Source organism: Gracilinanus agilis, chromosome 6 (genome assembly GCF_016433145.1).
Source record: "Gracilinanus agilis isolate LMUSP501 chromosome 6, AgileGrace, whole genome shotgun sequence".
Taxonomy (NCBI): Eukaryota; Metazoa; Chordata; class Mammalia; order Didelphimorphia; family Didelphidae; genus Gracilinanus; species Gracilinanus agilis.
The window spans coordinates 39351891-39379307 of NC_058135.1; the positions used below are offsets into that span (position 1 = coordinate 39351891).

At 36.5% G+C, this 27417-nt stretch overlaps 1 protein-coding gene across 1 annotated transcript in view; it reads right to left on the minus strand.

The window, feature by feature from the left end:
* Nucleotides 1-18501, minus strand: part of PRKG2 (protein kinase cGMP-dependent 2) — a 103342-nt gene extending 84841 nt beyond the window's left edge. The window contains exon 1 of the mRNA XM_044681611.1: nt 18050-18501. Within this exon, the coding sequence (XP_044537546.1) occupies nt 18050-18501 (452 nt within the window). The remainder of the gene's footprint in view (nt 1-18049) is intronic.
* Between the last annotated feature and the right edge of the window lie 8916 nt (nt 18502-27417).

Sequence of the window (27417 nt, forward strand, 5' to 3'; positions counted from 1 at the left end):
GACCCTAGTGCAAATGTTAATAATATGGAAATAGGACTTGATCAATGATACACATAAAACCCAATGGAATTGCTTGTTGGCTACAGGAGGGGGTGGTAGGAGGTGAGGGAAAGAACATAAATCATGTAACCATGGAAAAATATTCTAAATTAATTTAATAAATGAACTTACAGATAGATAGATAGATAGATAGATAGATAGATAGATAGATAGATAGATAGATAGATAGATAGATAGATAGATATAGATGGATGGATGGATGGATGGATGGGTGGATGGATGGATGGATGGATGGATGGATGGATGGATGGATGGATAGATAAAAAAGAAGCCAGAAACAAAGAATTTGAATACTAAGGAGTCACAGTCAGAGACAGAGGGTTTGGCAAGCCACCACCACAGAGGAATAGAGAGCCCAGAATATAAAACTGCAAAAGGCAAAGGAAGCAGACTTAAATTAAAAAATAATGAACACAAAAAAATCTGAGTACAATCCTACAGGGAACAAATGGATTTTTAATAAAATAGAGGACTTCTAAGCATGAAGCCAGAACATAGCTGCTAAGCACACTCCTCTCTCATCACCATTTCCTTGTTTGTTAGGAGAAGGGGCAGGAGCAAAGAGGAAAAAATATAAAAGAATGGAATATAGGAAAATTTATAATTAAAGTTAATTGTGAATGCAATGGACATATCCACAAAAAGAAAAAGTTTAGCAGAATGGAGTAAGAGGCAGAATCTTTACTTTCTTGAAAAGTAATACATTTGAAGCATAAAGAGTCACACAAAGGTAAATTAAGGAAATAGAGCAAAATCCATTATGCTTTAGCTAAACTCAAAAAAAGTAGGTGCAGCAATCGCGATCTCATAAAAGGCAAGATCAAAAATAGGCCTAATTAAAAGAAGAAAATTATAAGTTAAAACAGGAAAATTTTATCTGAAAGGTTAATGGAGAATGAATTAATATCCATACTTAGCATATATGTACTGATGGCATAGCATCTAAACATTTTAAGGAAAAGCTAAGTTCCAAGGACAAAATTGGGCATGCAATTAAAAATGCCTAAAAATCCAACATTTTAAAAATTCTGTTAAATGTCAGAATAGAAATTCTGAAATTGTAGAAGAGATTAACAAAATTGAAAATTTTCTCAAAGAACACCCCATACTGAATTAATAAATAAAATTTGAAAATGAACTTAAAAAAGATGTACCTTTATAACTAATTTCTTTAAAAGAAAGCCAAGTTATTAAGAAAAAGTAACAAGAAATTAATACTAGGAATGCAGGGCTAATTCAATATGTGCAAAACTATTAACATAATTAATATATTGATTAATGTTAATAACAAAAGTAACAAAAATAACCATATAAGTAGATGCAGAAAAAGCTTTTCACAAAATACAACACTCATTTCAATTTAAAACTCTAAAAAGCAAAGGCATGAATGGATTTTTCCTTAAAATGACAAGAAGCATCTGCCAAAAACCATCAGCAAGCATTATCTGTAACAGAGCTCAACTAGAAGCCTTCCCAATAAGATCAGGAGTGAAGTAAGAATGTCCATTATAAACACAAGTTATTTTAATTTTGTGCTAGAAATGCTAGCAAATAGCATGAGAAGAAAAAGAAATTGAAGGACAAAAAATGGGCAATGAGGAAATAAAACTCTTTTTGCTGATAATGTGATGATATACTTGGAAAATTCTAGATATTGAACTAAAAAAATTAGTTCAAACAAAGATTTTAGCAAAGTAGCAGGACAGAAAATAAACCCCCCATAAACTAACAGCATTTCAACATATTACCAACAAAATCCTGCAAGAAGAGATAATAAGAGATATTTCATTTAAAATATTTGTTGTTGTTTAGTCATGTCTGACTCTTTGTGATCCCCTTTGATATTTTCTTTTTTTTTTAACCCTTACCTTCTGCCTTAGAATCAATACTGTGTATTGGTTCCAAGGCAGAAGAGTGGTAAGGGCTAGGCAATGGGGGGTAAATGACTTGTCCAGGGGAACACAGGTAGGAAGTGTCTGAGGCCAGATTTGAACCCAGTTCTTACTGTCTCTAGGCCTGGCTCTCAATCCACTGAGCCACACAGCTGCCCCCCTGCCCAATTTGGTATTTTCTTGACAGATTTTGGAGTGGTTTGCCATTTCCTTCTCCAAATCATTTAACAGATGACAAACTGAGGCAAACAGAAGTTACTTGCTTTGAATCACATTGCCAGTAAGTGTCTGAGGCCACATTTGAACTCAGAAAGATGTCTTCCTGAAACTAGGCCCAATACTCCATTCACTAAGCCACCTAGTTGCCTCATTTAAAATAAATAAAGACAATATAAAATTCCTCGGAGTGTACCTGCCAACACAAATGCAGGAACTAGATCAATATAATTATAAAACACTTTTTATAAATAAAGTCAGATTTAAATAATTGGAGAAATATTTAAAGTTCATGGGTGAGCACAATAAATTACGAATAACAATTCTATCTAAACTAATCTACTTATTCAGCACTATCCCAATTAAACTACCAAAAAATTATTTTATTGAGCTAAAACATGAAGAAGAAAATTCATATGGAATGATAAAAGGTCAAGAATATCAAAGGAATTAATGGGGGGGGGTGTAAAGGAAGAAGGGCCAGTGGTACCAGATCTTAAAATGTACTATTAAGGCAGTAATTATTGAAACTGTCTGGTAATGGCTAAGAAATAGTATGGCAGATAAATGGAACAGAGTAGGTATCTAATACACAGTAATAAGTTACTATAGTAATCTCTTGTTTGACAAACACAAAGATCTAAAACTATTTGGCAAAAATTGCTGTGAAAACTGAAAAGCAGTTTGGCAAAAAAACAGATATAGACCAATACCTTATACCATTTACTAAGGTAAGTTCAGAATGGATTCAAGACCTAAACATAAAGGGAAATACATAAAAGGCACATTGAACACATTACCTGTTAGATTTATGGATGAGAATTATTTATGAGTATACAAGAGACAGAGAACATTGTGGAATATAAAATGGATAATGTGTATTACATTAAGTTTAAAAATTGTTGTAAAAATAAAGCCAATATACCCAAGATTAGAGTAAAGCAAAAAATTGGGAGAGTCATTTTATGACCATTGTCTCAAATAAAGGCTTCATCTCAAATATATAGAGAACTGATCCAAATCTAGAAGAATAAGAGTCATTCCCCAATTGATAAATGGTCAAAGGATATAAAAAGGCAGTTTTAGAAGAAGAAATCAAAACTACAGATAAACATAAAAATGCTCAAAAACATTATTGATTAGAGAAATGCACATTTTTAAAACTCATGGGTACTATCTCACGCCTATCAGATTGACTAAAATGATAGAAGGGAAAAATAAGAAATGCTGGAGGGGATGTGGAAAAGTTGAACTGATCTAACCATTTAGGAGAACAATTTGGAATTATTCTGAAAGAGTTATAAAACTTGGAATACCCTTTGACTAAGGAATACCATTGTTAGTCTCTTTCCTAAGAATGATCAAGGAAAAAAGGAAAAGAATTAATATGTTTTGAAACATTTATAGTAGCTCTCTTTGTGGTGACAAAGAATCATAAACAGAGGGGATGGCCATCAATTGGAGAATGGCTAAATAAGCTGTGGTATACAATTGTGAGAGAATACCACTGCACTGTAGGAAATAACAAGCAGGTTGGTTTTAGAAAAACATGGAAAGATGTGTATGAAAGAATATAGAATGAAATTAGCAGAACCAAGAAAACACTGCATATAGTAACAGCAATACGGTTTAAAGAATACTTCTGAATAGCTAAGCTCTTCTGAGTAATATGATCATCCCAATCATCTACAAAGGACTTATGAAGGAAAATGCTATCTATCTCCAGAGAAAGAACTAATATATGGAAGTATATATTGTATGGTTTCACATATTCTCTATATCAAATGTTGGCTATTTCAAATACAAGACTGGAGGGAGGGCGGAAGACAACTCAGAACACAAAATGTAGCCCCCAAAAAAGAAAGGAAAAGGAAAGAAAAAAAGGAATACAGGAAAATATTTTAAAACTATCCTGCCCAGCTATTTAAAACTAATTACAAATAAAAGGGATGAATATTAAGAAAATATAAAATACTTAAATTAGTAGAACAAGAAACAGAGAATTTAAATAGCCCCATCTCATAAAAATAAAAAAAAGAAAACAAACTTAGTGTTTGATAAAACAAAGACTCCAGTTTCTGAGTTAAGAACTCCTTATTAAAAAACAAAACAAACAAAATATAAGAAAAATTAGCGAAGGTTAATATGATCAAAAGAAAATGAGAGGAAAAATCTTTGGGGCAAAATTTCTCTGATAAAGGCAATATTTCTAAGATATATAAGGAACTGATTCAAATATATAAGAACAAGAATCTTTTCTCAGTTGATAAATGATCAAGGACTATGAAAAGGCAGTTTTCAGAAGGAAAACCTCAAGGTTTCATTAGTTATTCTTTAATGTTCCAAATCACTAATAAGAAAAACATAAAGTTAAAGCTACTTTGAGATTCCAGTTAACTTCCATCTGATTGATCAAGTTGTCAAGAAAGGAATGTTAGTGAGGACTGAGGAAAAGAGACACTTCAAAGGACTGTTGGTGAGTTGTGAATTGTTATAACCGTTATGAAAAGCAGTCTGGAATTATGCTCCAAAAGTTACTAAAGGATGCAGATCCTTTTAAACAATTACATCACCACTAGATCTCTAAACCAAGGATTTCAAAGAATAAAAAAGATTCACTTGTACAAAAATACTTATAACAAATTTTTATAGTGTCAAAAAAAGGAAAATTAAGTATGTGCTCATTAACCAGGGAATTACTGAGCTAATTATTTGTTGTCCAGTCATGTCTAACTTTTCAGAGCCCCATGGGCCAGATGGTCCATGGGATTTTCTTGGCAAAGATACTAGAATGGTTAGTCATTTTCTTCTTCAGCAGATTAAAGCAAACAGGTCTTCTGGATGCCTGGCTCAGTGCTCTAACCACTGAACCACCCAGCTGTCCTCAGGAAAAGATCAAGAAGGGGTGTTGAGTGATAAATCTAAGAATTAGAGTTCTACAAGGTTAGGTCATAAAGATTTTACCTTGTCAAGGTTCTCTCTTCTTTGTCCTGAGCAATCAATGGTAATTGTTCTATATTAGGTACTTAATTCTTTTTCTTTTCTTTTTTTTCTGAGAGCTAGAGAAGTAAAGGGGTCTAGAGAAATTTTATCTTGCTGGTAATGAGACATAGATGTGTTGTTAAAGATTTTTATCAATAACTTGGATAAAAGAGGAGTGGTTATCCTTTTCAAAATCTTAAATGACAAAAAATTAAGAGGGATAGATAAGGCACACATTGAATTACAGTCAGGATTCAAAAAGATCTTAACTTTGGACCAAATACAATAAGATTAAATTTAATAAGAGTAAATATAAAATATCATACTTGGGTTAAAAAATCAATTTTAAATTTTCTAAGACTGGAAAGGCATATGCAGACAAAAATTAATTTCTTAAAAGATTAGAGGATTTCAGCTCAATGTGAGTATTAGAAATAAAAAACAAAAAAGCTAATGTACTTTTAGGCTTTGTTAAGAGAAGAAATGCAGAATTCCAGAGAGGAAGGTAAATCATAGTTAGACTACATCTAAAGTTCCATACTTAATTCTGGACACCACCTCTTAGGAAGAAGTTTGATTAAAAAGGGCATCCAGAGGAATCATGAAGTTGGTGATGGACCTCAAGAAAATTCTATTTGAGAGTTGGTTTAGCCTGAAAAACAACTCAGGGAGGGTTATAATGGATTTGCTCAAGCTTTTGAAGGACAACTAACATGTGGAAGAAGCATAAGTATATTTACTTAGCTCTAGAAGCCATAACTAGGAGCAAAATGTGGAAATTCTGAAGAAGTGAATCAGTTTTGAAGTGAACTATGTATAATGAAGCTATATATGAGTTAAGTAGGAACTAATTAGCAGAAGAAAGGCACTAAACTGAAGAAGGGTTGGGAAGGCTTCCAACAGAAGAAGGAATTTTAGCTGGGACTTTAAGGAAATTAGGAGGAGGAGATGAGGAGAGAGAGTTGTTCCTCATTGATAAGAGAAAGCCACTGAAAATGTCCTAGAACCAAGATATGAAGACTCCGATTCAAGGCACAGCAAGGAAGATGGCAATCCCTTTCCTATGATCTGACTCCCATTAATAATCTGGCAGAAGTTCTGTTGTAATCACTCTGCAGTCCCTGTGAAACACAATGCAACACACACTCTCTTCAACTGGCACAATGAGGCACCCAACTCTCCCTATGATATTGACAATTATTATTTAAGGAACCCTGCCCAGTCCACCTACCTTGAAATGTGTGCTTTGTAAATGCTAGAAATTCCACCAAGAGCTAAACATTCATTTTGCCTTACAAGGATCTCTCAGCAAGGTAAAGAAGTGTGGACAAGTTTCCTTCAATCCTTTATAATGTATGGATTATAGGAGGGAAGCTCTTTAGAGCACTCAACTAAGAGGCAGGAGAACCAGATACTACTTTCATTTTTAACAACAAAGTAAAAATAGTAATTAGCTGGAATTTGTATAGCACTTTAAGATTTGCAAGGTGCTTTTCAAATATCTCATTTGAGGGGCAGATAGGTGGCTCAGTGGACTGAGAGTAGAGATGGGAGTCCTAGACTCAGATCTGACCCTAAACACTTCCTAGCTGTGTGATCTTGAGCAAGTCACCTAACCCCCATTGCTCAGCCCTTACCATTCCTCTGCCTTGGAACCAATACACAGTATTGATTCTAAGACAGAAGGTAAGGGTTTAAAAAATAAAGTCTCATTTGATTCTCACAACTCTGGGAATGATGCCCTATTGTTATTCCTATTTTACAGGTAAGGATACTGGGGCAGTTACTTGCCTAGGGTCACATAGGTAGTGTCTGTGCTATGATTTGACCTAGTTCTTCCTGGATCCAGGTCCAGCATTCTATCCACCGTGCCACTTAGGTGACTAGTTGTTGTATGACCTTCATGTAGTCACAATCCCACTGGCCTAAATTCAAAAATCTCTTTTGCAAAATAAAGGAATTATGCTAGATCTCTAAGGTCTTTTTATGCTCTGAAGTTTACAATTCTTCATTCCTGAAGAATAAACCTAGATATCTCAATGATAGAAAAGTGTCTGAATAAGCTATCACTAGTACGGACAAAAGCTTCTGGTTGAGATAACTATATAACAATTTTCACTAACAAAAGATGAAATAATGGTTGCTAAAGAAAAATAACTCTAAAATTCATTAGGAAAGAAAAGTAACTGACAGATGATGGCTCCCCAGATGACAGGAGTAGTGAGAAAAGCCCATATGTAGGGTATATTTTGTTGTTACTGTTTTTAACACTCAGAAGCTACAGGAGCAGGTAGCTGGATAAGAAGGGGGAAGGAGAAAAGTAGAGATGCTTCTGTGTCTGAACAACAAGGTAGAAAAACCCACTACATTTTCAATTTAATGAGTTATGATAGAAGAAGGTGGTGGGAAAGGAAAAAAAAAATTTAGGAAAATAGAAGCAAGGGCAGGTGGGTGACTCAGTGAATTGAGAGCCAGGCTTCAAGACTGGAAGTCCTAGGTTCAAATCTAGCCTCAGACACTCCCTAGCTGTGAGACCCTTGGCAAGTCACTTAACCCCCAATGCCTAGCCCTTACCACTCTTCTGTGCTGGAACCAATACATAGTATTTATTCTAAGATGGAAGATAAGGGTTTTTTAAATAAAAAATAAAAGAAAGAAAGAAGCCAACGTTTTTCCCTTAGCTAGATTGTGAATAACAAAGGCATATTATTTGTCTCAAATCCTTCCAGATTTATTGAACCTGCCAGAGCACGTACTCAACTAGCATTGCCTATGAATACCCTAATATTACCTATGTGACATTACAAGGACTGTTTACATTTTTAATACAGGATTAAAATATGCATAACATTATGGTGTAATACTTAGCTTTGAAATAAACAACATCAAAACGGAAAATAACAAAATATCATTGTCCCTGGAGAAAGAGGATTATACTTGCTGAATCACAGATTTGAAGCAATGTGGTACACTAAATTTGGAGTCAAAGACTTTCGGTACAAATTGTGACTCTGCTACTTACACCTTTGTGATCTTGGACAAGTCATTTAACTTCTCTCAAACTCTTGCCAACGCAAACCCATTTATCTATAAAAATAATGCTGCCACATTCAGTCTTCTCCACAGAATGCCTCTCCTTACAGTGGTTCCTAAACTTTTTTGGCCTACCGCCCCCTTTCCAGAAAAAATATTACTTAGCACCCCCTGTCACATACTATCACTGCCCCCTTACAGTTATTCACTGCCCCCAAATGCACCTGTGGCCATCACCGCCTCCCTGGATTGCTGCAGCACCCACCAGGGGGCAGTAGCACCCACTTTGGGAATCACTGATCCATACTCTTGCTAATCTTCAATCACTCTTTGTTCAAGGCTATTTCTCCATTGCTTACAAACATACCCATGACTCCTTCACCCTCAAAATACCTTTCTTTGCTCTTCTCATCCCCCCAATTTATAGTCCTATATTTTTGTCTCCCTTTCATTGGCTAAATTCCTTGAGAAGATAGCCATCTACACTTTCTTTCCTCTCATTCTATTTGACTCTTGTGATTTAGCTTCTGACTTCATTATTAAACTGAAAACTATTCTCTCCATTAGTCTCCTATCAGATCTAATAACCTTTTCTCTCTCCTCACCCTTCTTAACCTCTCTACAGCCTTTGACACTATTGATCACTATGTTATCCTTGATAATCTATTCTGTACAAGTGCTCAGGACACTACTCTCTCCTGGTGGTCTTTCCTATCTGTTCAGGTGTTTTCTGTCTGCTGACTCTTTATTCATGTCACTCCCACTAGCTGTGAGTGACCCCCAAAGCTCTGCCTTGAGCCTTCTCCTTCTACTATTTCACTTGGCATTGCCATCAATTCCCACAGATTCATTTTCATCTCTATACAAATGACCTTCAGATCTATGTTTTCAGCTGTAACCTCTCTGCTGCCCTCCCACCTCTCATCTCCAATTGCCTCTTAGGCATCTCAAACTGGATGTTTCATTGATATCTTAAATTCAACATGGATAAAATTGAACTCATTTCCTTTCCACTCCTCCCACAAACCTTTTTCTCTTACTAACTTCCCAATTACTGTCAAGCATACCACTCTCTTCTCATCTTATGGTCATGCTTGACCCCTTACTTTCGCTCACCCCACAAATTCTATCAGTGCCAAACCCTATCATTTCTACCTTCATATCATCTCTAGTGTTTTCCTGCTTCTCTCCTCTGACACTGTTCCTACCCTTACCAGATCCTCATCAGTTCACATCTGGACTACTGCCATAGCCTGCTGGTTGATCTCCCTGTCTCAAGTTTCTCACCTCTCCAATCCATCCTCCACTCAGCTGCTAAATTGATCTGAAAGCTCAGGTCTGACCCCCTGATTCAATAACCTCCAGTGACTCTCTATTACCTCAAAAATAAATTATAAAATCCTCTGGCTCTTAAAAGAACTTTATAACCCTGGCCCCTTTGTTCTTTTCCAAATCTTCTTCCAAATGTTTTCTTTTTTAAACCCTTACCTTCCATCTTAGAATCAATACTCTGTATTGGTTCTAAGGCAAAAGAGCAGTAAGGGTTAGGCAATGGGGGTTAAGTGACTTGCCCAGGGTCACAAAGCTGGAAAGTGTCTGAGGTCAGATTTGAACCTAGGACCTCCCGTCTCTAGGCCTGGCTCTCAATCCAGTGAGCCATTCAGCTGTCCCCTTCCAAGTCTTTTTATACCTTATTTATTCCTATGTACTCTGTCATCCCATGACAATGGTCACCTTGCTGTTCTTGCCACAAAACACTCCATCTCTAAATGCCTAGAACTCTCATTACTTCTATCTCCTGGCTTCCTTCCAGTATCAACTGAAGGCTGACTTTCTGTAAGAAGCCTTTCCAGCCATGTCCCACCCCTTAAACTTAGTGCTTTCCCTCTGAAACTACTCTCAATTTACCCAGTACAGAGCTTCTTTGTACAGAAGTGTTTTCACATTGTCTCCTCATTGTACTATGAGCTCCTCAAGGGCAGGGATTGTTTTTTGCATTTCTTTGTATTGCCAACACTTAACAAAGGGTTAACAAAAAACACATAATAAATGCTAGCTGACTGACTTCCTTCTTTTTTCTTCAAAGAGGGAAGTGGAAGACAAGAAGAAATATGATAGAACAAAAAAGAAGGAAAAACAAACCTAACAATGAGTTGATGTCTCAAAAAACATTCCAGGACAGAACATCTGCCTTGCTTTTTCTCAGGCAGTCCATCTCCACAGTTATTCTTGAACCATACTGGAGGCAATACTCAAACTAAGATGGAGGCAAAAAGGAATAGATAAGTGTCCCAACATGTTGGGCAGGATAAAGCTTCCAGGCAGGATAAAGGTTTCCTTTCATTCCATTTTATGTATGTACTTGTGTGTATGATGTATTCCCCAGTCTCCTGTTGCAGCACAATATAAATTCCATGAGAACAGAGATTATTTTGTCTGTCTCTGAATTCCTCCTAGTAACTAATACCTTGTATGTGGTAATTAATCAAAGTTTGTCCATTGTCAATGACTTATGATTTGTGAAGGCTATCAAAGGTATCAAGCCCCTTCATATGAATGAATTGCCTTGCATTTATGACCATCCCAATGGTCAACAACTCCCTATACATTATAATATAATATTTTTTGGTTGGGGTGAGTGGAGAGGGTCACGACTATTGTGTTAGTGGGTGATGCGTTACCACAAAATCTCTGGGTTTATATCCTCCTATTTCTCTGCAACTCTTTGTAAGATGTGCTCCATGGGTCAGTCAGTGCATGATCTCTATGAAAAATCTACAATTAGCATCAAAAGTAGAGCACTCGTTAATGGCTTTTTAAGTTCTTGTGGTCCTCAATGGAATCTAGATCATTTTTATTAAAGTCATGTTGAAAGACCCATCAATCATAAATGGCCTCAGTAACTTTCCAGTAAAAATTCATAGCTCCAAGGAAATAGTCCTAGAGCTTGATTCCAGAGGGAATCCTTCGTATGCTATATAGACTGTACATATTCTAGATTGATTTGTTGTCCATATGGACCGAAAATTAGATTACCTGGGGATAATGAATGTTCATGTCTACAAATTACAATACTAGCCATGGTTAATACTTCTAGTTTTGCCACAGCAAACTGATCCAGAAAAGTCCACAAGAACATCATTATAAAATACAGAAAGGTTCCCAGACCAGTAGTCTAATAGGTATACTAGCGAACAAATTAAGTGTGGAAAGTCAATTTCTAGTTGTTCCCAAACTTAATTTTCATTAGACTACAAACCCTGAAAATCCAGATTGTTATAAATGTGGGCTTCTTCTAGTTTCCCTATTATCTTAAAAATGAGAAGAAGAGGGTCATAGTTTGGTATCTTTATTTCCTAATATCTTCTGTTTTAATATATGGTTGTAGCTTCTTTTTAAGGGAAAATGAAGAAAAGCAGACTTGCTGGCAATCAAGCTGTTCAGTTAAACTTTTTCATTTTATATCCTTTCATATATATGTCCACAGCTTTTGTTTCTCCTGCACACTTAGGAAATAAATCCTCTTCTAAGGTAATGCAAAGTTATAAATACTCAAGCTAATAAGCTGCCACACACAACTAAAATGTAAAGAGTAATAATAGAACCTGGACTCCTTTAGCAGAAACAATTGAACCTAGTATCTAGTTAGCAAGAATAATCTGCTCAATGTTGGCCATGGCCCAAGGGCCAGATCAAGCAGATAACAATGTGTGGATGTGGCTAGTTAGCACTCATGCTGTGGACAAGGGCAATGAGGAGAAGGAAGTGGAGCAGGCTAGCTGTGCTGCTTGGAGGAAATAGGGAGAGGTGGCAGAAACTCTTCTTCAATAACTACATGTCCATCTACTAGAACTAGACCCTGCCTCAAATGCCTATAGGGATGGAAAAGGGAGAGGAATTGGACAACTATTTATAGCAAGTAATTTCAGAACACCAAATATTTAGCGAGAAAAAAAGGACATGACCATTCTAGTCATTGAGTCAAAAAACATTTATTATAATTGTCTATAGAGGGGGAAACTAGGGACAGGAGGTCCTGGGTTCAAATCTAACCTCAGACACTTTTTAGCTGGGTGACCCTGGGCAATTCATTTAACCCCTAATTGCCTGTCACCTATTGCTTTTCTTGTATTGATTCTAAAATGTAATGTAAAGGCTTTAAAAAAATAATTGTTTATAGAGAATCTATAGAGAAGTTTAAACACACCTGAAAAGAGTTCATGCATATTTAGCACTTTCATATGAATGATACAATGAGATTATGAAATAGATTTAAAATTTAAATTTTCAGTTCAGTAAAAAGATGGAAAATTTAACCACTGCAGTTTGAAATTTCTTGGTTGTCTGAAAAAGTTTGTGTTAATTAGACACCATTGAATACACATGGAGACATAGAAGAACTCAATCAGTCAGTCAATAAATATTTGTTAAGTATCTATCCTGTTCCAGTCACTGTGCCAAGCACTGAGTGATACACTCTCACCAGAAATGAAACCAGAATACAAAAGGAAATCTCATCTAATGAAAAAGGAAGTTCTTAAATTCTTCTTAGAGAAGCAAATAAAGGAACCGGTAAAGTTTGTTCAATTGTGCATCCAAAGGCAAAAAGAAACATTTCATGAGACACTTTGTCATGTTATGTTGTATTATGATTAGCTTTTGAAAGACTACCATGAAAATAATTACAACTTGGGGGCAGTGTGGTGACTCGTTGGAAAGAGAGCCAGGTCTAGAGACAGGAGGCCCTGGGTTCAAATTCGTGTGACCCTGGGCAAGTTTCTTAACCACCATTGCCTCTACCTTCTCTCTCTTCTGCCTCAGAATTAAAATACGATATTGGTTCTACAATGGAAGATAAAGGTTTTAAAAAATAATTACAACTTATGAAATTATTTATGTTCAGTGCTTAGCACTGTGCCTAGCACATAGTAGGTGCTTAAAAATATTTACTGACACACTGATAGAGGTGCTATCTATGTGATCCTGGATTACTTCACCTCTTCAGTTAGTTTCCTCATCTCTAAAATGAGGGAGTTGGTCTTATGGACCTCAAAGATACTTCCAAGTTCCACATGAGAATTTAGAAAAATTCTCCAAAGAGCTTGATAAGATGATCTAAATTAAATCAACATATACTTGAATACTAGTGGCATTGTGGAAGAAAGAGAAAAATGTTAGAAAATATTGCCTAGATCTCTAGATCAAAGGCATGTAGACAATTCAAAATCTGAATTCCTATAAACTATGAAAGCTTTCTTCAAGGGAAAAAAAGGCAAAATGTACTAGACACAGCTCCTGTTAACAGGAAAGAAAACAAAACTGAGTATATCTTTATAGAACAGAAAGGACTAGATGACAATGTCAAAATTCCCATGGAAAATGCTGCTCTCATTCTGTTCATTGCACTCTGCATCTGTTTGTAACTGGTCTTATTGTGTTTCTCTGAATATATCATATTTGTCATTTTTATGATGACAGGTTTTAATATTCTATTACATCCTATGTCACAATTTGTTCAGCTTTTCCCCTACTGATGGACATTTACTTTATTTCCAGTTATTTGATACTATGAAAAGTATTACTATAAATATTTTTATAAATAAGGGGGTTCTTTTCCTCTATCCTTGAACTCCTTGGGATATATACCTAAATAGTAGTACTGGTGGGTCAAAGGGTATGTATAATTACATTACTTTGGGGGAATGGGGGAAAATCAACTTCAAATAAAGCTTGGAACTCCGATCAAAGCGATAAATAATAATTACTTCATAGGACTAACTAACGATGTAATCTACTTCCTACCTCTTGACCAAGAGGCAATGGACTAGAGATGCAGAATGAAATATGCATGAATTCTCAAACTAAGCCAATGTGTTGCTTTGTTTTGCTTAACTATACATATTTATTACTAGGAAGGCCTTTCACTAGGGATAGGAGAGTGAGGTTGGTAGATTAGTAGATAGTGATAGATATGCAAATCAGACCTCAATAAAATAATTTTAATGCACATAAATAAAAAGGGGAGATGTTTTCACAAATAGAGCAGTTTCATTACTATTTTGTAAAATTATTGGTAAATATCTCCTGTAAATATACATGTATATATGTGTCTTTAAAAACAATGTATAGGGGCAGCTAGGTGGCTCAGTGCATAGAGAAGCAAGCCTGAAGATAGGTACTGGATTCAAACCTGGCCTCAGCTACTTCCTAGCTGTATGACCCTGGGCAAGTCACTTAACCCCAAATTCCTAGCCATTAGCACTCTTCTGTCTTGGAAAGGATACTTAATATTGATTCTAAGACAGAAGGCAAAGGTTTATTTAAAAAGAAAAACAAATAAAACAATGTGTAAAACAAAAGTTCAGTTTTCTATGCAATCTTCTTATTGTTATGTTTGTATTTGTTGAAAATTAAATTCACATACACAAAAAAAATGAAAATTTAATTAAAAATAATTAACTCCTGTTATATCAGAGTCAAGCTCAAATCTAATTATTCCCTCTTGGTGGCTCCCTTACTAGTATGGTGTCCTCTGTATCCTTCTCCCCATAGGGTAATAAATATATTGAGGTTTCTCTTCAGTGTGGTCTTGTGCCAGGAGGTTCAAAGTCTCTCCCTGAGTTTTCATCACTCCCCATTTTTTATATGACATAATCTGTCTTTGTCCCAAGAACATCTATGACATTTCCCCCTTGTATAACTGCTAGTTACAGTTCGAGGGCAATGCTTTCCTAGGAAAGAGAATTGTGGGATAATTCTATTCTGGCAGAGCAACAATTAATTCACCTCTTTTATTTTAAACAGATGTAACAAGTAATCCAAAGTATTTAGGTCCCATACATTTAGCACCTCTAGAGAATACTTCTGAGATATCTGATCTAAATGGCTTCTTGCTCAATGATATTACACCAAGATGGAGATTGTGCTGTTTTACACGCGACAACCCCAAAACTATCCTGACCACCTTCAAAGCAATGAATTCCAGAACTATGTGTTCTATACTGTTATCTGGTTACCAAGTGAGGGAGAAGGTTTCCTAGATTAGCCCCTCTCTCAAAAAGTCAGCATTCCCAAGTCACTACATTGGAGGGTAGCTATCATTGGAAGGGTACTCATTATAGATAGATAGATAGATAGATAGATAGATAGATAGATAGATAGATAGATAGATAGATAGATAGATAGATAGATTACTTTAAAATTCTCACAAGATTTGGGCTGGTCTGAGCAAAGTATATTAGCAACGAAGGCCAAGTGCAAAGTTAGTTTAAATACTTTTGCTTCCTCCTCTGGATATGGATAGAACCTTTGACATTCATCTTTGGTCTCTTTTGACCCCATGAAAGACTTCATCAGCAGACATTTATTAAGTACTAGCTATGTGTCAGGCATTGTACTAAGTAAACAATGAGGATACAAAGAAAAAACAAAAACAGTCCCTTCCCTCAAGGAGAACTCATTCTAATGGGAGAGGACCCCCCCCTCCCCACACACACACAGATGATACATAACTAAGTAAATACAAAGTAAGTGCTAATTCTACCAAGATAGAAACATTTTGAGTTCAGTCCCAGCAACTTCTGTTTCTCTTTTGTATATGGATCAGCCTAATTAAGTTAATGAGTTCATAATTGTCATTCATGAAGACTATCTACTAAGATATAGAAAAACTGCAATTTACATTACTGGCAAGAGTAGATCCCACCTGAGGCTTAGAGTATTAAAATCATTCAACGTGTTTACTCTTCAATAGAGACTTTTTTGTACCATTTTGAACACTATGTTCAAAGTTCTTCCCAATCTGGCCCTTTCCTACTGCTCCAGGTTTCTTTCTCACTCATCTCTTACACAGTTTTTCATCTGAAAAAGTGATTCTAACAAGCACACCTGTGCTATTTATCTCACAGGTCATTAGGATGATTAAATGAGACAATGGATTAAAGACACCTTCATCCTTAACCCACTCTATTAACATAAGCTATCATAATTTTATTCTTCCATACAAATATTTCTGTTCACAAAGGAAAAGTTTTGTCTATATTTCAGTATGGCACTGCTAAATCATTCAGTAGTGCAGCATTGTTATTACAAGTCTCACAGACACAAGGTTCTTTACTTTCTTTTCCTATCTCATTTAAACATTACTCACTGGCATTTTCTACTTTTACCTATTTGGCTCCCCCGGGGTGGGAGTGATAAATGAAAATAATTGTCCTTCCTAAAAATGGAGTAGATACCAGAAGTTCAGAGGCAAGGCTTTTGTTCTGTCTTTTCTTTTCATGAAAAAAACAAAACAATGGTTTCGAATGATAATTTAGGCTTTCCAATTGAAAGGCAGCCCCAGTAGCTTCTTACCAGATGTCTCTGATTAATATGCCTGTATGCCACAAGATATTCAACAAGCAAACAGGCAAAAAGCATTTATTAAGCACTTACTATGTGCCAGGCACTGTAATGAACTACTAATGTTCCTCTGCCAGGACTAGTTTGCTAATCAACATTTACATAAAACAGAAAGTTTAATGCCCATGAAGACTGTAGGTCTAAGAGCCTCTGGATATGTGCAGTTCTTATATACTTGTAGGGTAAATCAAACATGCACAATGACTTTTCCATACTTCCTATTCTTTGGACTTCATTCCTGCTCTTGGGAAATACTCATCAAGGGCAACTAGGTGTCTCAATGGCTAGAGATGGTTGGTCTTGGATTCCAATCTGATCTCAGACACTTCCTCACTGTATGACCCTAGGCAAGTCACTTGACCCCAGTTGTCTAGTCCTTTCTGTTCTTCTGCCTTGGAACTTATTATCAATTCTAAGACAGAAGGTAAGGGCTTTTTTAAAAAAGCACTCATTGTACTTTTAATATTAAACACTCCTCTCCTGACCATTCCATACAACCTATACTACCTATATTTGCCCAAACTATTCCCCAACCTCCCTTCCAAACATCTATAATCAAAGCATAGAATAGATCTGCCTTCAAGGAACAAATAAGTTTCCCTTAAAGGAGATTCACAAGTGATTATCTTTCCTTCTAGTAATTCAATTGGTGGTCATAAAATATGTAAACATAAAAATGTTTAAATGATGTTGTCATATTTATATTTTCATTAAAATATTTATTTGGGGGTTCACTTTAGCTTTTAATTAATGCAAATGATTGTGAAGTAGTGTGATATAGTAGAAAGCATGCTATTCTTAGAGTCAGAAAGTCCTTGGTTTGAGTTCTCTCTCTGCTATATGATCTTAGGAAAGTATCATCACCTCTCCGGGCCTTGGTTTCCTCATCTAAAACATAAGTCTAAATGACTTTTAAGGTTTCTTTGAATTCTAAATCTATAGTCATATGCTTTATTGTCTCTCTTCCCTTTTCAAAATCTTTCAAGAAGGCATTTTATTAGTTTATGTTATATTTTCAAGATTCGAGGCAGGGGAAACCCAACATGAATTTTAAAGAGGCGAAAAAGGAAGGTTGATACTTCCTAATGCCTGATGAGCATGTCATCCCCATGGCTTAGGTTTCCCATGACAATCCATTAAACTTTTGGTGTTCTTAAGTGAATCAGAAGAGATTGCAATTCAGCTATATGGCACAAAGTCTGAATGGTAAACCTGGGAAAAACATAATTCTATATTCACAGAAGTCTCATCTTCTAAGAGTGTAAATTCCTTGAGGGCAGGAACAGTTTCTTTTCTATCCTTTTTCTTCTTTGTATCCCCAAAGCCTAATGATGCCTGACCCATAATCAGAGTTTAATAAAATGCTTTGATTAAATGCCTAACTCCTAGCGAGTTTGTTCTTGAAGTGACTACGCTAGAAGAGAACCCACAACCAATATAGCATCAGGATGCCAAATGCTTACCTCGAGTCTTTCCTGACTCTTGCTTTCTCAAATGAAAATTCTGCAAAGGTCCTGGTGGTTGGTTCAGCAGATACTCCTTCCTTGGCACCTCTCCTGCTGTGGAGAGAGACTAAGCCTGAGGTCCTTCGATTGACCTGAAGAGGCACTTTGTATGGAGAAAATAGAAGTGAGTTTCCTCCCTGAATGTTAACCACATCTTGAAGCTTGTTCAGCTGGATACACTTGTTTTGGAGTTCCTCAGTGATCTCAGCAAGAGCGATTGTCTGCTTGGAGAGCTTTTCCTGCAGCTCCCTCAGATGGTACTCCCTCTGCTGTAGCTCATCATCCTTCTTCTTCAGCTCCCTTTCCAATTCTGTCACTTTGCTCCGAAGAGCATCAATTGTGCCTGACAATTTCCCAGCATGGCCATCTGGAATCTTGGACTGTTTGGGTTTCACGGAGCCATTTCCCATTTTGCCCAGTGACCTGCCAGAGAACACAAAAGAACGTATTATTCAACCAACTTAAATTCTCCAGAAAGCCTCTCATTTCTCAGTCCTACATTCTCTCCCCCATACCCCCAACTCCCTCCCACCCTGCCCCACCTTCCTTGGCCCAATTCAAAGACAGAGAAATTACCAATGGCTTGATAAGTAATCAATTTCCATGTTTCTGGCTCTAAAGGAATACTGTGAAGTGGAACTGGCATTTATTAAACCTTTCGTCCATTTTAACTTCACTGGCACTCATTCTTAGCTCTGCTTTTCACATAAATGGTCCCCTGTTCTCTCAGGATATTCTAACAGTCACTGTAAGAAGTGGCACAATCAAACTGAAATTTGGATGTCAGCATGGCAGAGAAATAAAAAACTAACAGCTGAGGAATCATGGCATGGAAATGTCACATCTCTCACAGTTCTCTTTGCTGTTAGAGCAAAGAATTCTCCTCTTGATTTAGAAAGTATTCATAATGGCTATGAAGGCATATTTATTGGCAATTTTCTCAAGCCATATGCATTGCTAGCATTGTAAATAAATAGTAGAGGAACAGCCTTTCTCTTGCTTCTTTTCCTTTGTGCATTCTTCTAAAATAGAGAGAGAAGCCAACTTTAAATCAGTGAGTAAATGTCAAACCGCATCACACTCCAAAGGATAGTTTCCTCAGATTGAACCTATTCTCACACTCATGTTTCTATTCTAAAAGGGGTTCATGAAATGAAATCCAAACTTGGTCAGAACAAATATTTAAAATTCTGATTAGCAGGTATCCACTAAACATGATTAGAGGATCAGTCATCTAATCCTTGATTATGTCTCAGTGTACAGAATCAGAAGAGTTATTGAGACTTAAGAGGTCAAGGATAGCCAGAGAAAATATACATGGCCAGTATAGCCAAAACACTGAAACACCTAGAATACCCAGTCTGATTGCTATGGACTAAAAATGACCTCTAAAACATTTTAGGACAAATACAATAAACATATTAAGACCTAAGGATTTGTAAACCCCTAAGTTACACCCCAAGAAAAATATGAACTCAATGCAGGCTGCTGAGAATGGATATGATGAAAACAAAACAGCTTCACTCATAAAAGTAGTGAATTGTTTGTGATCTGAAATTTCCAGTTCATTCCTCCTACAGAGTCTAGCTTCAACATGGTCATTAATAAATATTCACATTCCAAAGGCCCTCTCAAGGTATTAAATAGAAATCCTTATCCTATTGAAGTTTTTAACCTTTTATCTTCTCTTGATTTTGCAGAACATCTATCCTTTTAGTACTGTTTTTTGTTGTTCTTTTGCCCAGGGTCACACAGCTAGGGAGTCTTTGAGGCCATATTTTAACCCAGGACCTCCTGACTCCAGACGTGGCACTCTATCCTGAGCCACCTAGCTGTTCTTGTTGTCTTTGCTTTTAAAGAATACTGAAGGGAAAAAAGAAAAATGATACTACTTAAAATGCTTATGAAGGCATTTCATATGAGAGTAAGGCCATTCCTCACTGTTTCAGGAGAACATAACGAAGAAACTGAAAGCCTCTAAGCTTAAAGTTAATATTCCCTAAGCTATTTCAAATTAATATGTTTTTAAATATTCAATTAGAGGATAGGCATGGCTAGGAGAGCTAAGCCTCAGCATGCCTTTCCTATTTCGTTCCTCCTTCTTCAATCAGCAATATTAAGATGGACAATACAGAAAGATGGCTGCCTAAACATCTCACATACCTACTCAAGCAAAACCTCAAAAGTCACATTAGACCAAATAATGATCAATAAATTCAATTTGAATATACGATAAGTGACTTCTCTCACTCCAGAAATGAATAGAAAATCAGATGAAAGTCCAAAGACAATAGAAAAGGGGACTCCTCCAGTCAGTGATTATACAAGGCAGCCTCACAGGACAACCACAAATGAGATACATGTAACCTTTAAGGTTCTGTGTCTTGACTTAGCAAGATCTGAGGTCCCTTCTGTGAAAGATCTTGAAAACCCCAAGAAGTAGGAGCAGGAAGTTTCTAAATACCAGGGTGGTGCGATAGAGCTCATGATGGAGAGCCCAAGCTTGGGGTTTTTGAGGTCCTATTTTTCTGTCCTGTGATAACAAAAAATGTCCTGAAGATCCAGTTCTCAGAAGCTCCAAGGTCATAGGATCTGGAAGGGGAGCAAACTCTAGAAGGGGGAGGTCAGTGCAAAACCCAAGAGAATCATGATGAGGCCAAGAAATGCTGACCATTCCATCCAAAAACACAATAAGGGGAAAGAACTTAGCTCTGGCACAAAACTCCAATTGAGGAATCAAACTTTTAAAGATGAGTAAATATCAAGATCTACCACCATCACCACCCCAAAAAAAAAGAGAGTAACTGTAACAACTGCAAACAAAGACAAGGGGGAAACTGGATTTTCTGCAAGGATTACAGAGATACCAAGAAGAAATTAATCAAGAGATTACATAAATGCACTTAAGGAAAGAACTGAAAAGGAAATAAATAGGTTAGAAGAGAAAAAGTAAACCTTTCCCAAATACAGAATTCCTACAAGTTAAAATAGACCTAATACAGAAAAGAGACAATAGACAGATTTTTCCCAGATAACACTGAAAATGAACTTGGGAAGTTCTGCAATGATGCAAAAATGGAAGAAAACTGTAGGTGCTATTACACTGAAGCCCCAGTGGTACAGCCACCAAGATCATCAATGAAGTATCAAAGCCTTTTGGCCACCACCTTCCTTTTGAGAAGATCCACGAGAAACTAAAAAAGAAAGGTAGTCAAGTCTGCAAACTCAGATATGACAGATTGACCCGAAAACAATGAAGAAACTCAGAATTAAGGAATTGAAGAGGATCCTGGATAATTGGGGTAAAACGTGAAAATGTAAAATGTGCAAAAAATTAAACTACATTGGAAAAATTAATGAAGTGATACTCAAATAAGTCACCAAGACAGGTGGTCCACAAATTGATTTTTAGTTTGCACAGAGCCATGTAGGCATCTAAGAAGGAATCACATTTAATCTTTGTTTCCAAACAACCCTTTTGTAATTTTTTAAAGATGGCTCCTGATTTGTCAGATCTTAAACAGGGTTGAGTCAAGATCAACTCCTTTGCATCTCTCTGTACTGTTTTTTCTTTATTTTATTGGGGGTTTTGTGTCTTCATTTAAGACTTCACAACATGTATGGGATTTTTAAAATAAGATTATAAAAAAATGTTAATACATTTGACAAACTGAAGGGAAATAGATGATGATCCAGTGCTAGTGTTCTAATAGGAGAAAAAGACATAAGTAAACTTTTAGAATCTTAATGTCTTCATAGCTTATTGAAAGAACTAAATAAGAAAAATTGAGGTTCTTAGTAATGGGTTGATTTTGCACTGCTGGTCTAAAGAAAGAAGGATTAAAAAGGAATATACTAGTGTAAAAATGAAGGCAAAAGAGGCAGAACTTAATATTTCTCATGTTTGGGGATGTGTAAGCAGAAGAGAAACAAACATGGAGGGAGGGGTGGAAGTAGAAAGTATTGAATGAGCATCATTCATATCAGAACTAGACAAAGATGGGTTAAACATACACATGGGTTAAACATACATGAATACACACACACACACACACACACACACACACGAGATGGTGTAGAAACAGGACAAATTCAACTGGGAAACCTTGAAGGACAGGAGTTAAAATTAGTTAAAATGAAGAATAATAGGAAGAAGGAAATTATTCCCAAGCAAAGTAGGTTTCCTGATCCTGAAGGGAGAATTAAAGGAATGAAGACAAAAGAAAAGAATTGTCATTTAAGGAATTGCCTTGCTACTGGGGAATAGCTGAACAAATGGTATTATATGAATGTACTGATAGAACAGAAACAAGAAATGATGGAAATACCCTGAAAATCATGGGTGAAATGAACTGATACAGAGTGAAGTGAGCAGAACCAGAAGAACAATTTATATAAAGACAGAATATTGTAAAAAAAATAATAACCTTTGAAAGAACCAAGAACACTAACAATACAATGACTGATCATGTCTTCAGAGAATCAATGGTGAAACATGTTCCCCTCTGTCTGATCTGCATCTTGTTCCAGTGCTAGAGAGGCTTTAACCAGAATAACTCTTTTTTAGTGACTACAGCTCTTTATTGACTACAATTCAATGGGGAAGGTGAAGGAGCAGGAGAAGGGTAAGAACAAAACAGAAACCAGAAATGGTGAGCAATTATCACTCATATGCTGAGGATTCTCAAATCTACTTAACTTGGCCCTACCAGCTATGTTGTCCTCTAGACTCACATCTCCAACTGTCTTTTAGATATCTTAAATGGGGTGTTCTCCAAACATCTTACATCCAACATGCCCCACACTGAACTCATTATATTTCTCCTACAAATCTCTACACCTTTGACATTTCCCTGTTACTACCAAAGGAACCATCATCATCATCCCAGTCCTTCAGGCTCACAATTTAGGAATCTTCCTCAACTCCTCACTATCTTTCCTTCTCTATAGTTAACTTGTTTCCAAATCTTATCAATTTTATCTTTGCAACATCTCTTAAGTTCACCTTCTTCTTTGGTCTGAAACTGCCTCCACCCTAGAGCACACCCTCATCACCCATGGACTATTGCACTAGTATTGGTGGGTCTGCCTGCCTCAAGTCTCTCTACTCCAATCCATCTTTCATTCAGCTCCCAAAGTGATTTACCTAAAGCACAGGTCTGACTATGTCAATCCCTTATTCAATAAACTATAGTAACTCCCAGTTACCTCTAGAATCAAATACAAAAGTCCTCTTTTTGGTATTCAAAGTCCTTTATAATCTAGGCCCCCTGACCACTTATTCAGTCTTATTACACTTTCCCCCACAAATTCCATGATCCTTTACCATATAGGTAGGACAATAAGATCAAAATGGATGTATCACTTAAGTATAAAAAGCCATTACCCCCCCCAAAAAAAAAGTCAAAGAAGAAAATCGGGTGCCCTCCAAAACTATAATGAGGGTTAGATGAATTTTTTAATAAAAAATAATTTTGATGATATGAAATTGAAAAAGGTTTTGCATTAACTGAATCAATGAAGATAAGATGAGAAGGGAAACCATTATTTGGGGGAAAATCAGTTCATCAAATATCCATAATTTCTTAGAGACTGTGGAAATAAGAATTAATAAAACTAAAGAAGAAGAAATTCAAGAGAATAGAGCCTTACAACTACAGGCTAGTGAATTCAACTTCAATTCCTAAATGAACTTGGTGAGCATGTAGAAAAAGAAAATGATTACAAAGAGCCAACAAGGTTTCATCAAGAGTAAGTCATGGGGGCAGCTGGGTTGCTCAGTGGATTGAGAGTCAGGCCTAGAGACAGGAGGTCCTAGGTTCAAATCCAGCCTCAGACACTTCCCAGCTGTGTGACCCTGGGCAAGTCACTTGACCCCCATTGCCCACCCTTACCACTCTTCCACCTATGATCCAATACACAGAAGTTAAGGGTTTAAAAAAAAAAGAGTAAGTCATGACAGACTTATGACTGAGATACTAAGTTAATAGCTCAAGGGAATGCTATAGATTTAGCTTACTTGGATTTTAACAAAGCATTGATAAAGTATTTCATACTGTTTTCTGAGAAATGTGAAATATTATGATCTAGAATAACACAATTGGATAGTTTCATAACTGATTGGTTGTACTTAGAGAGTATTGATATATTCTTTGATTTTATACATTAGTTCATGAGGAAATTTTCAGTGGAATACCCTAGGAATGGAGTTGGGTGCTATGCTATTTAACATTTTTATTCACTACTTGGATAAAGGCATAGATGATATTCTCATCAAATTTACAAATGATAGGGATAGTTAGCATATTAGATGAAAGATGCAGGATCCAAAAAGATCTTGACAGATTAAAGCATTGAGCCAAATCTAATATGATGAAATTCTATGTGGATAAATGTAAAGTCCTATACTTGGATTCAAAAAAGCAACTTCACAAGAACAGGATGAATGTGAAATTGGTTAAACAGGAGTTTAAAAAGAATTTCAAGGGTTTAGTGGATTGTGGACTTAATATATCTTAGCAGTATAATTTGGTAAGCAGAAAAGCTAATGAGATCTTTAAACATAAGGGAGGTATAACTTCCAGGAAGAAGGAAAAGATAGCTCCTGTGTACTCTGCCCTGATCAGACCATATTGCAAGGATCATGTTCAGTTCTAGGAAGTTAAAAAGGATATTGATAAGCTGGAGGGTGTCTGGGGAAGGATACCCAAATTGGTGAAAGGCCTTAAGTTCATATTCTATAAGGATGACTTAAAAAAACTAGGGACATTAGTCTGGGGAAAGGAAGACAGAGGGATAGAATTGCTGTCTTTAAGTATTTGCAGTGCTGTCATTTGTTAGAGGGATTCAATTTGTTCTATTTTGCCCCAAAGAACAGAACCCATTAATGGGTGAAAGTTGCAGAGAGGATAACTGAGGTTTGATATTAGGAAAAATGTCCTAATAATTATATCTGCTCCAAGGTAGAGTGGACTGCCTCAAGGAGCAGAGGATTCTCTCTCCTTATTCTGTCAAATATAGTAGGAATTCCTTCAAATATGAATTGGACTAGATAACAAGGGAGTGCACTTCCTTCACTCAATTTTGTGGCTCTGTAATTCCCAATATGGGTCGCATAGCCACGCATAGGCATAAGCTGAATTTTAAATGGGCATATAAAGAAAGAGAGAAAGAGCCATTCCCTAAATGATATATGATCAAAGAATATGGGTAAGTGGTTTTCAAAAGAAGTACAAACTATTAGCAAGTATGTGAGAGATTACACCAAATTGCTTTTTTAAAAAAGAAAGAAAAAGTAATGCAATCAAAACTCACGTTTCACTTCATACCCAATAAATTTGGCAAAGATGACAAAAGATGAGACTAGACAATGTCTGAGAGATTATGGGGAAACTGACACACTAGTGCAGTATCATATTGGTGAAGCTGTAAATTCATCCAATAATTCTGGGAAACAATTTGGAATTATGGTTTTAAAAGTGAATTAAAATGTTCATTCCCTTTGACTTAGAGATCTCACTTTTAGGTTTATGTTCCCACAAGGTCAAAGGCATAGATAAAGTTCCCTTATACACCAAAATGTCCTTAGCAGCAATTTTGAAATGGGCAAATAAATTGTAACACATAAAAGTAATGGAATATCATTGCTCCCTAAGAAATGAATAGAAAACCTCAAAGAAATATGAAAAGACAAAGTGAAATAAGCCAGGAAGATCATATCCACAGCTAGCCATTGTTGAGAAAGCTAAAGAATACAATAGACAGATCACTAGACCTGGAATCAGGAGAACCTGAATTCAAAGATAACTACAGATATTTGTTAGCTATGACATGTGGCAAGTCACTTAATCTCTGCCTGTCTCAGTTTCCTCAACTGTAAAGTAAGTTAATAATAACACCTATCTCCCAGGGTCATTGTGAGGATCAAATGAGATAATATTTGTAAAGCACTTAACAGAATGCCTAGCATGTAGTAGGTGCTCAATAAATGCTTTCTCCCTTGCCCTCTACAATAATGTAAATAGAAAAAAAATCCCATCTGGGCTGTGTAGGCAGAGGTCCACTGGTCCTGTCTCCTGCTATGACACTGAAATGGACTTTCTGAAACCTGAGACTTCTGCCTGTCCTATTTTGTCTCCACTCAGAATTTTTGTAAATTTCCAACAGTACTGTTTTACCTTTACCTTCCCTCTTAGAATCAATACTAAATATTAGTTCCAAGGCAGACTATGCTAAGGGCTAGGCTATGGGGATTAAGTGACTTGCCCAGGGTCACACAGGTAGAAAGTGTCTGAGGCCAAATTTGAACCCATGTCTGGGTCTGGCTCTTTATCCATTGAGCCACATATTCCAGTAGTATTCTTATGCTGTTTTACGTAAAGCCAAGATGGCAACATAGTAGCAGGAGTCTTCTTAATTTCCTTCCAACTAATCATTACAAAGCATTTCAAAAGGATGGAAATCAAAACTGGATTAATAAAGGGACTCTCCCACTGGACATAGCATGAAAGGTAGGAAGTGAATGGTGATTCCCACACTATAAGGGGGCAAAACTGCACTAAACCCCCACACCACCTACCAAGTTGGTTAGAGAGAGGGCCAAGGCAATTTCCAAATTCTCAGGGGCTGGCTGAAAGCACCACAGACTTACCCCTGAAAGCTATGCCAGGCCTTGGCAGTGAAACTTGAGGCAGTGAGGGCAACAAATGCAGCTGGCCACAGCAGAGGCAGCAGGGTGGGGAAGATAGCCATAGGATAAAATGTTTTAAAGCCCACTATACAAAAAACATCATAGATCTATCTGATAGGGAAGGAAAGATAGTACCAAGGCAAAGCCCTATGAGACAAAAGTTAAGAAACCAATGACCACCAAAATCCTCCAGCAGCAAAAAGAATAAGCAACAGCAATAACTTGACCCTGGAAAATATTTATGGAGAAAAAGAGCGAAATACAGAAGCAACAGCAGAGAGTGAGAAACATGCAAACATATCCAAACTTTTGGGGAAAAAATGGAAATTGGTCACAAGCTCTGGAGGAACTCAAAATGGACTTCAAGAACCAAGTAAGAAAGATAGAAGAAAAATGGGAAAAAGAAACAAAAGTAATACAAAAGGTATTCTTATACTGTTCTAGTTCTCTTTTGTTTTCCTTTCTGTTCCTTCTGGTGAAATTTTAGGACATAATATTTGTGGGTCAACAGGGCTCCCTAATTCCTTTCACAAAACTATAAGTCCCCTAGTCTTTTTACATGAAATACAGGACAGATTGTGAGAGAAAAAGAGAAAGAGAGAAGGAAGGAAGAAAGGAAGGAAGGAAGGAAGGAAGG